The 11,851-nt window shown below is 35.8% G+C and overlaps 1 protein-coding gene across 1 annotated transcript; it reads right to left on the bottom strand.

The window, feature by feature from the left end:
- Window positions 1-1,932: 1,932 nt before the first annotated feature.
- LOC107783900 (uncharacterized) lies at window positions 1,933-11,486 on the bottom strand. Its single transcript, XM_016604924.2, has 9 exons — window positions 11,208-11,486; window positions 8,114-8,185; window positions 6,849-6,938; window positions 6,158-6,200; window positions 3,666-3,772; window positions 3,205-3,300; window positions 2,773-2,963; window positions 2,583-2,652; window positions 1,933-2,432 (listed from the first exon to the last, which is right to left on the bottom strand). The coding sequence occupies exons 1-9, from the start codon at window positions 11,385-11,387 to the stop codon at window positions 2,328-2,330; spliced, it is 954 nt and encodes a 317-aa protein (XP_016460410.1). The 5' UTR covers window positions 11,388-11,486; the 3' UTR covers window positions 1,933-2,327.
- Window positions 11,487-11,851: the final 365 nt, after the last annotated feature.

The raw sequence follows: 11,851 nt of genomic DNA, 5'->3' as shown, positions 1-11,851 counted from the left end.
TTGTATGGGTTGCTAACAGGGACTACCCAATTCCCTTTTTATCAACTGAACTTTTCGTTATCGCTATTGATGATGGTAATCTCAAAGTGTTAGACTCGTCAAGGAACTCATATTTCTCAACACAAGTAGGCGCAAGTGCATCTTCTTCACATAAAGCGAAGCTCTTGGATTCAGGAAACTTGGTTTAATTGATGATTTGTCAGGGAAGCCACTATGGTAAAGTTTTGATGAACCCAATGATACCTTCCTTCCTGGTATGAGGATGGATGACGGGAAGTTCAAGTTGACTGCTTGGAATATTACCCAAAAGGACCCAAGCACTAAAGTGCATCCTCTAGGAGTTAAAGTTCAGCAAATACTAAACAAATTCAGCTCCTAAAATGCTGAAATTCAGCAGATACTAAACAAACTTCAGCTCCTGGAATGCTGAAGTTCAGCAATTACAAAACAAAAACTTCAGCCAAAATTGCTGAAGTTCAGCAATTATTGAACTGAAGTGCATCCTCTAGGAACTGAAGTTCAGCAAATACTAAACAAACTTCAGTTCCTAAAATGCTAAAGTTCAGCAGATATAAACAAATTTCAGCTCCTAGAATGTTGAAGTTCAGCAATTACAAAACAAAAACTTCAGCCAAAATTGTTGAAGTTCAACAATTATTGAACTGAAGTTTTCCATTGCACTATGAACTGAAGTTTGTGTGATTGCCTTTGCAAGTCAGGCCAAACTTCAGGCAAAAATATCTGAAGTTTTGCTTTGATAAGGCTACACTTCAGGCAAAACATTCTGAAGTTCAAACTTCAGACATAAATTTTTACTACTTCAGGCCCGTATGTCTAAAGTTACCCGAAAAGTGGGTACGCTTGCAATATTTTTTGCAAAGCGGGTATAGGTTAAAAAGTGATCCAAAAACTGGATATAGATGCAAATCTCCCCAATTAGACGCTTGCAAATCTCCCCAATTAGACGCTTGGAGGACCACCTTCTAAAACATAACCGAAATTTATAAATAAATAAAAAACAAATAAATTTAGCCACTTCAAAATCAATTTCAAATATTTGAGACATACGGATTTGAAGTTGAGGCTACCAAAGCCTAATATAAAATGTTTGAAGTTAACTTTAGTAGTCTCGAACTTCAGTGACGGACCCAGAACTTTATGCAAGCGGGTTCAGATACATGCTGAAGTACTCAACGACAATAGACAGTACAAGCGACACTGAGTTAACAAACAAAGGTTACTTTGCTCTCTTTATTTTGGTACTTAACAAAACATTAAAAAAAAAAAACAAATTGTCTGCTACTCTTTATTTTGTTTCAGAGTCGCACTTTTTAAAATAATTTACTATAACTTTACCTAAATTTTAACAATAAATCTATTTACCTTTACAAATTTAACAATTTATTAAAACTTTAGAATTTTTTTATTAGTTTTACCATACAATCATCAACGTTGATCTATATTAAAATACTAAATTGCTTATTTGTTATTTTTAATTTAATTCGCGCTAAATCTAAACAAAATATAATGAAAGAGAGCTATAAACTCGACTACATTGATAATTTTATTTTAAAAAGTGCCAAAACTACAAAAAGAAACTAATTTAAACAGCAAAAGAAAGAAGACAAGAACTGATATGAAAGTTTCATATCTAGAGGCTGTCAAAGTTTGATAGAACAAAATATGAAGGAAAATTAATTAAAAAGTAAAAACAAAAATCAATGTTTATACATTTAAAAATGAAGAAAAATGTAAAACCAAGGCTCCATTCTTAAACTTGAAAAGTAAAATCCAAGGTTTATGGTGTAGTATTTACCACGCTTTCCTTGATTTACCACATTGGAATTTAAGAAACATAAGGGCCAGAAAAGCTATGGAAACTTAAAACGTAAAAAATAATGTAAGACAATGGAGTCGAACACACAATCATCTGCAAACTTTGAACCCGCTTTAACCATCCGACCAACAAACCTTTTCATTAAGAGGGTTCAACGGCTTATATTTAATATACAAGTCTGTTTCACAGAAAGATAATTCCCATATAAAAAAAGTAAAAACAATTTGCGAAGCGGGTTCAATTGGAACCAATATGGGTCCGCCCCTGCCGAACTTCACACCTGTATGTCTGAAGTTTTAAGTAAATGTCTTTGAAGTTTAACCATAATATTGTATGTTTTTACATAACACAATAAATCGCCATAAAAGACCACCAATCGAATTAAGAAAGATACCTTTCTAGGAAACACCTAAATAAACCTTATACCAAACCAGCTATATGGAGTCTTAGTGGTCTAAGACTCCACGGATAACACAAGTAAGATTTCAATTTAGTTCACCAGCAAATGATCAAATCCTCCTGCCTGTAGAGCAACACGGCTACCATTAACATTGTGAATCAATTGCTGTAGCCACCTCCTCGTTGTAGGATCCTCCTGTTGAGCATAAGGAAAAAGAACCCATCATGAATATAGAAAAAGAAAACAAGTGTGCAAGCGCCTGATAAGCATAAAAAGAATGTTTTCATGTTCTTAACTGAGAAAACTACGAGCTTAGCGAAAAAGATGAACAAGAAATGTACATACACGAAGGCAACTACTGAATGTAGCATCCCTAAGCATATCAGGGAGACAATTTCTTAGTGCATCACATGCCCTGCCATAAACCATGCACATCAGCATTCACTCATGGTGCAGCGTAAAAGGTGAGACCTGATCTTGCTATAAATAACAGAGCTGAAGGGATATTTTAAATGCTGATTTGCAGAAGTCTCACCTTGGATTATCTGACAGCCGAAGATAGCACCTAATTATGTGCTTCAGTAATCGTGATGAAGGCTGCTCAGCAAGTGCACCTACCATACTCCCCAAAACTCGGCCAACTGCAAAAAACCTCTCTGCTGTGGTACATATGTAATCCAGACCCACATCATCTAGAAGTATTTTTTGCACAATGAAAGTTGCAACCTGTCAGCATGACTCTAAATTAGATGCATGAAAAGCTGATACAAATTGAGAGGATGCAACTGGAAATAGTAAAAGAGGATGTAGAAATAAAAAAGTTTTCATAACGAGTAGAATATAATTGTGCAGCGTAAGTTGTCTTTGTTTTGGTGTCTGAAGAGTCTGTTGAAGACATCATGAGTATATAAGCAACATAAATTTCATTTACAAGTCAGGAAAGACAGGCTTCGGGGAAGCACTCAACCGTTTTTGACAGTTCACTGCCCATCTCCATTGTGCGCAGACACAGGGGAATTATTTCTGTTGATAGTAGAAAACTGATTACTTCAGTATCATCTACCTGCAAAGAGAATATCAAATAATAGAGTACATTAAATTTTGAAGTAAATCATTGAAATGGAGAAGCACAAATGCCACCTGAAGCACGTGATGAATATTGCACTTCAATACATATGAAATTTCATTAAGCAGACCTACAAAAAGTTAATTGCCATATGGTTATTATATCCCATTGTTGACAATATTTCTAGATACCATAAGTAGCATTCTCGAATTGTACTGATCATGGTTTCCTTCTCGTGGTTTCTTTTTCAGGCTTTCAGTGATTCCCGGTACATATAGTATAATGTCACTGTGACATGAACAAATCTTACTATAAATACTGAAAGAAGAGAAGAAATGTGAGAAATACATTAGAAATATTACCTTCACGAGGGCACCAATGACACCTAAGCTAGTAAGCCTCAAATATTCAAAAGGTCTTGATTTGCTTGTCGTATTTAGAAAAGGGTACAAATACAAAGGAATATGTGCTGCAAAGTAAAGAACATTTGAAAGCATTTCATCAGATTAAGATAAAGAAAAAACACACCAAATAGATCACAATTCCTTATTATCATCACACTAAAGTTAAGCAGATCAAAACAATAAGAATACAAGTGCAGACCAGATTTTTTAAGAGTACAATGATAAAGGAATATGCATTACAAAGTTGAGTACAGTTGGAAGCATCGTCAAATCAAGAGAAAGTATAAAATCATGAGCTTTGACCAAAATAGTCCTTTAAGTATCACGCTTCAACGAACTTAACCTCTGAAAATCACCTTAAATGGATATATTTTTCCAAGTTTGTAAAAGTTGACCCTTTTTGGTCTCAAACCTAATGAGTTAAGCGACTTATTGGTCTGCAACATCACATGTGTGTCACGTGACCAACCTCAATAAGATCCCTAATTAACGAGCCATATTTGAAAAATAATCCTATTTTTCTCCAATCTGGGAGCCCTAAATGGGAAGAAACTATAAGACATGACCACCATGACTGAAACTAAATAGAGATCACGAGTGTTCAACTCACTAGAGAGAAGTGGAATCCATTCTTTGCTGGTTGTTGATTTGGCAGAGCCCATACATAAATTAATCATAAAACCTTAAATCAGCCATCAGTAAACAAGTCTCAAGTCTGTGATACCAACACTTTCATGTTCATATCCAATTTTCATTTTCTTTTGAAAAAGAAAATGATAAGGAAAATGAGCCTGCCTCCGAAGCTTCAATGGTGAAATTTCCATATCTTCCGAGGCACAGAGACAAAAGCAGAGAGATCAAAATAAGAAATAACCCAAAGTTCTTTTTGGCGGAATTTCATCTTCATTTCCAAACATCTCAAGCAAAAACAACTAACCCCCACAAAATGTTTGTTCCACCATGAATCTTACAAACACTTACTAAGGAAGCAGATCAGCAAGATTAAGCCATTTCATCCCTAAAGCACCTGACCAGCTGAATATCCTTAGGCATAATGGTAATCCTTGACCCTTCTAGCATAAATGGCACACAAATTGGTACCCTCAAAGAAGACGCGGATCTAGGATTCATAGAACATGGTGCACCACTAAAGAAAGGAGAAAAAAAAGGTATTAAGCGAGTATTGACCCCTATTTGCTCTAGGTAAATAACCTAGCATTCAACCAAGTGCATCATTCAGCCTTTTTGGAGCATGGGCCAGCAGATAAATGCCGCAGCAGCGGTCTGGGATCTAATATCATTCTTGAAGTCCTAAGCGACTTCTTTGACCAGCCTCTGGGAGGGGGAGCTTCCATATCAGAACTCAGTGCTCTCGTAGTACTTATGGATCTCCCCCCGAGGGCTACAAAAGCAAAACAGTAGGGCTTCTTCACTCCTCTGGTGGAAGCAGAAATAACACAAGTTAAGGCTTCTAACTTGAAGAAGGTTGGGAATGGGGAAGACCCTACCAGGTCAGATGGAGTAGCTATTTTTCCGCAATTATACGTTTTAAGCAAGGAAATCTCAGATTTCTTCCCCAAATAGGATCATATGAATTGGGCAAATACTAGGTTGGTCATCTGAGGCACATGTGAAGCAGCAAACCTTTAAATTTCTCAAAGGAGAGATTTGAGGATCAAGTTTTCCAAGGTGTTATATTTATGGGACCATTTTGGCAAAAACTCTACAAATCTCACCCCAAGCTCTATTTTCTTAATATCATCACACAAAAGTTGATGCAGATCTTGGAAACACGCCGTGAATTGAAAGGCAAGGTAAGTGTGTTTCTTTAAGCGTAAGAGTATATGTAGTGAAAGGTTCCAAAACACTTAGCATCCGTACGCAACTAATATAAACCCATTTGTTTAAGTCAATGCTCCAATGGACATGAGGCCACAAGCATATATGTCATTTTCTTCTTTTATGTATCTTTCTGGACATTGGAGTGGCAAGAAAGGAGGGTGTCCATTACTTGATTGCAGGGAAAAACAATAAATGCAATGATAATGCCTTTATGTCTGAATAATATGAAATATCAATTCTCTCGTCAAGATTTTTCCAACCAAAAACTGACACCAATTTGATTCTAAAGGATTATCTGCAATGAGTTATGCTTGCATTGTTGCTTGTGAAAATAACAAATAATTCCAAGTGCGGCTGCAAATTAAAGTAAACCGATTTCTAGAATTGCAGTCAAAGGGATTTCCCCAGTTCGATAGTTTATGATCCAATACAACTGGAATAAAGACGCTCCACATAACTCAAAAAAAGGTGGACGTATTGGATACTGCATTTTCTTTTTCTTCAATAAAGCCGCTCCACTTAAAAGTAAAGTCGAAAAAGGCTTTGCATACAAAAAACCAAGATGATCACCATTGAGGAAGAACCATAAGAAAGGGAAACAATATTACCATTGAGGAACAACATTCTGGTGTCAGGGTGAGAGGCTACACACTGCAAAATGAAACAGGAAGAAAAACAGTTTCATTAGTTGGACATTTGACCTGCATAAGAATTAAATAGATAGCTGTAGTGGTTACGCCTTGTCAAAAAAAAAAAAAAAACGTTGTAGGGTTACAATTCCAAAGCATTTGCCACATGAATGTGATCTCAGATATGCCATGTGTTCCAAAGATAGAAACTTAAAATAAATTTGCTCTTAACATGAACTGCAAAAGCTACCATTTATAGGATAGTTTTTTTGTTGGCAGCTACCAGCGTCGAACTCTTGACCGAGTTGCATGAAGAGGACTCTCTCAACCACTATGAACAAGAATGGCCGGTACCATTTATAGGATTTGAACAATATGCAACAATCAACTGGAATAATGTGGGCTCTCTAGTATGGTGTTCTCCTACCTTGCTCCCTCTTGATACATAAACCACAACCCCAAACATATCCAAGCGTCTACATCCTACAGCTGAATAAATGTTCCTAACTGAAAAAGCTTTTTTGGGATATATAAAGCTATTACTTCTTATGAAGGAAATTATACATGGCAATTACTCATTACTTTACACATTACCAATGAGAGATGATTAAAGGAAACATCATGAAGAATCATCTGAGAATAACTCCGTATGGAAAAGAAATCTTTATACCTGAAGAAGTGCTAAAGCATTACAAACTCTATTAGATTGTGCTGGAGTCAGGTTTGGCGGTGACAAAACAGGGTAGATGGAAACTATCTCCTGCAAGCATGTAACAAAAAATCAATATGGACAAAGGAAAATCAATTTAAAAAAATGCCGTCATGTTCCAAGTAAAACATTCATAACTGAAAATCAATCTGTTGGGATCCATTTTCTATTGGAAGGAGTCTCTCATTTCTACTTCTCAAAATTGAAAAAAATCTGTCAAGGCGAGAAATAGCGAGGCCGCTACTTCTCTGCAGGACCTCTGCTGGATCATTCTCCAGCAAGTTAGACTATGCTCCAAATTACCTTTCTATTTGGCATATCCTAGCTTGTGTCACTTAACAGCCTGAAATTATCTGCTTGGCTGGAGCTTTAGGATGCCATAAGTGTTGGATATTCGACAGAAATGAAAGTTTGTTTGCTGGTGAATTTAGCTCCTCTTGTCAGTTATATCCAACAAACAAGGAAACAACATCAAGATTTTCATTTAGTGCTCTCACCATATACTCATTCCAGTCTTCGTCCACTATCATTTTATATCCCTTTTCTTCTCTCCCACCAACAATAAAGTGAACTAAAATGTCACATGTAATCCAGTTTCCTTCACTGAGACAAGCAACGTGCCATCATCTGAGTACATATTATAGCAGGGGAAGAACGAGCAATAGCAATGGGAAGACCACAGCTCTGCTTCTCCCTCCCCCCCCCCCCCAAAACCCCAAAAAAAAACATTTCACAAACCTCTTTTATCATCGCAGGAATATACAGCAATTTTTATATTTTACCATTTTAATTTCTCCGTCATTTCATAAACAAAAGATAAAATGCACTTTCTACTCCTAAATTCAGCTTAAATAAATTGATAACAACTTTCAACAATGGCATTCTACATCACTCCTCTGCTATTTCACTCCTTCATTTGATATGCTGAGATACCGGCTCACCCTTTTCTTCACAAAGTATACAGCCTGGTTTTGGACTGCAAGAAGGTCACTCAGATGTTTCATTTAGCCCTTCTGATTAATGCCACAAAGTGCAAAGCACCACCAATCTAACAGTGGGGCACTAAGAAATGTCTGCTCAAACAGATGGAAGATATGGCAGAATTACGACATAAGTCGGGATTGTTTAGTATGCATGTGCATCTTACAGATGGGATAAAATTTGATGAAGAAGATTGTTACAAAGATAAAATATATAGAATTAGAATGAAGCACTTCAAAGATTACCTGTAAGAGCGCAGCGATAGTACCAAATGAGTTCCATAGCAATGGGGCTAAGTCCTGGAATAATTCCCTCTTCTGAAAAACAATAACATAATTAATAAATTCTTTCTGCGTTGTGTGTGTTTGGGGGGGTTTGGGGGGGTTTGGGGGGGGGGGGGGCATATTGGAAATATAAAAAGAAAAAAGAAAAAGACTATCCAGTATAAAATGTCAGTTAAATATTACCTCACAACAACAACAACAACATACCCAGTATTATCCCACACTGTGGGGTCAGGGGAGGGTAGTATGTACGCAGACCTTACCCCTTTCCAATAGACCCTCGGCTCAGGAAAGCATTAAATGTTACCTCACATTGTACACAAATATAGATAGATAGGGGAAAAGAGGTGAGGAATAAAATAACAGTAACTAGGGCAGACACCAAAACTTCACTGTTAGCATTGGAGGACAGAAGAAATTAGTAGTTATCCTCAACCATCATATCAGTTGCAGCTAAAGGGAGAAGGCTGGAGTTTAAAGTCAAGCTCTAATGTGGTTCACTTTGCTTGACAAAGTAGAATACTGTGGAGTTGGGAATGCTTGTACAAATTTTGCCAGTTCATTCGCCAGTAGCCAGGGCAGGGAGAATATTCTGTGCTTGTTAGAAAATCTGCAGTCACCAACTACAAGTCTGATGGAAGAACTAGTATGGTGATTCCACCAACAAAAGAGCAGAACAAAACAAAAAGATAGCAATACCACTAATTTAATTAATATGGGTTCAGAAACCAAGAATTTCCCAACTTGCTCATTCAAAAGCTGTTATTTTTCCATTTATTGCCTTTCATTTCTTACTGAATCAGAACTCCTATCAGCAAAAGATAGACAGTAGAAGTAAGATAACATGATTTATTCCATGTTACTAAACACTCACTTAGGAACTAGATGCTACTTTATGCACCTCAGCTCATATATGTACCATTTCAGTATCGAACCAAGGCGCTAAAGCGTGCACCTCACAGCCTATGGCCTCTCTTGACAAGGTGGCACGAAATAATAAAATATAGATATCAAAATGATATAATAATTGCTCAGTGAATCAGAAATTTAGTATCACAAAAATAGACATGGTTTTCTATCTTGATTTACTTGAGTTTTTTTTTTCATACAGTAGGCTTTTAAATACTTGTTCATATAAGTGTTTTAGGTGTTTAAAGTTATTTGTTGCAGTAAATATATATAAACTTTATTACTATGATTTTTCCCTATTTATGCCTTTCATTACTAAAACTCGCAATTTAATTGTCTTTACGCTTAAAACCCCAGCAGATATTGGCGTTTTTATTATGCTTTTATCCTTAGACAAGAATGCAACTATTGTAGAGTTATTACATGCTATAACCTCTATATTGCTTATCTGTCACTTAAAATGAATATAACAAAGTAATTGCTACAAATAATTGAAAAAAATGTACTATTCAACTATCAGTTCTGTTTTTGATTTGGATACTAACTAGATTCAGGTTTCAAACAATTTCTGTTTCTATATTCTTTTATTTTATTTTCCTGACAATACCAGGTAAAAATAATTTCAAACTATAGTTAGTTGTTGTTCTTCAATTTGGTATTCTCTAAAACCTATTATACTTGAAAATAAAACTCAAACCTCTAAGAAAAGCAAAAGTAGATAATAATTAAATTGTACCATCTTAATCGAGAAGCTTTTGCCTAGACGTGACCTTATATCTTTTTATTTTCCTTTTGGGAATTGGATGCTATGTAATGCTTATGAATGCTTCAAAAGCTTGTGAGGAAGGTAACTATCTTTCCAAAAGTTGGATGGCAGCTCTATTACTTCAAATAACCAGTTTTTGGAAATAGACAAAAGACAAATTACCTAAAACAACTCAATAAATAATACTCATGCATATTTGGTACTGCTTAGCACACATAAAAACTTCTACGTCCCGAATCCTTTGACGGCTTGCTTCCATTCGGGCTTCAATAGCAGCTGGGTTCATGGAGGAAAGATGCCTCAAGAAACCATTTAATATTATTCACGTATTTCAACGCAAAATTTTCTACATTTTGTATTTCAATGTTAATTTCAACAAGTCGCTGAGAATGTCGAGAATTTGAGAAGGGAGGGCCATGGATTCTCGTCTCAATATAGACTGGTAGAAAACTATTTTGGAAAAGCACGGAGGCTTATTTAGGGATAGTACTCCTTCACAATTAATATATGTTCCTATTACAAAAGCAACACAAATCTCCAAAGATCATAACTCATCTAGGAAAGGTAGTTAAAGACTCACGTGATCCAGAGTTTAGAACAACCAGAATTATAACTAGTTTTAGACTCCTATACAAAAAGTACACAAAGATTGTAGTCAACCGTAAACAGCAATATATTAAGCGGGATATTAAGCTAGTTAGCCGCTTATCTCAAATTAATTTTTCAACCAACCAATTGGAGAATCCAAGTACATTTGGGAACCTAATTTCGAGAGCATTGCTACAGTCAAAGGAGCTATGAGTGGTAGCCACAGGCTTGAAAAGTAGCACACCTTCTTAACCAATTCCGAAAGGGTTCTGTCACTGTAGAAAATATTAGAGCTCTTGAAACAAGATATAAAAGCTGACACACCAGAAGCTGCCTTAAATTGCTTTCATTAACATCAGTTCCCTTCCCAAATTGCCGGAATCCTAAAAGAACAATTCCTCATGTTTCCAAAATTGAACTCACCAAGTATTGTGGAATCTTGTAGTTTAGTTGGTTAACTGCTTGAACTTTTACCTTGTTTGGTGAGGGTTCGATTCCCCACCTAGTAATCTCCATAAAAATTTATTAAGGAAAAAATTCACTGAGCAACAACCATCAAAAACCTACTATCTCAATTCATTCAATTCTTTACTATTTTTAAATGACGATAGTGTTTGGACCGACTTGATTAATATACCAAGTAACCCAGCTACAGCAAAACAAGCACACAGGTGGAAATCCTAAGCTCGTACTTATATATGGCACTTTACAGTAATCAAATTGGAAAAAAAATACAAAAACATAAAATGAAAGGTAAACGTTATAGGTCAAATTTTGAAATGAGAATTGGACCTTAGAAAGTTCAAGAAGGGCATTTTCTCGAAGATCGGGGTTGCTGAGTTCAAGCACGAGTTGCTCTGCTGATTGCATTTTGTTACGGTCCTGAGTTGCAGCGGCGGATGCCGAGGCTGTGCTGCCCGGTCCTCCTCCGAAGGCGGTGAGCATTGAGAGTGACTGAGGCAGGTTTGCCATGTCTGAAGGCTCAATTCAAGCTTTTCTCTTCGTTTTCTCTTGCTTTCCTGACTGATATCTCTCGCACTTTCTGTTTGGTTCAGCAATATGTATTTAGTATTGCATAATGTACAAAATATTCATATTGGATTTCATTTTTTTTGTATTACCAAATGACGTGCATATTAAAAAAAAGTTTATTTTGACAATATGAAATATTGGTTACTACGTGAAGGGCTTACTTTGTATTTAGTAATTTTAATCCATGTATTATTAATTTTTATTTCACATTTTATCATGCATAAAATAATAATACATAAATATGCATATAACTTACTCCATGTAGTATAGAAAATTTGGGATAAAATATTGTATAAAGAATGTTAAGTTTTATGTGAATATAAAAATTAAAACCATCTTACTAATAATATTAAACTTTATATTGAGATTATTCTTTCCATCATTACAAACGAAATGTTGAAAAT

This window comes from Nicotiana tabacum, chromosome 21 (assembly GCF_000715075.1).
Source record: "Nicotiana tabacum cultivar K326 chromosome 21, ASM71507v2, whole genome shotgun sequence".
Taxonomy (NCBI): Eukaryota; Viridiplantae; Streptophyta; class Magnoliopsida; order Solanales; family Solanaceae; genus Nicotiana; species Nicotiana tabacum.
This window is presented reverse-complemented; position numbering and strand designations above follow the sequence as displayed.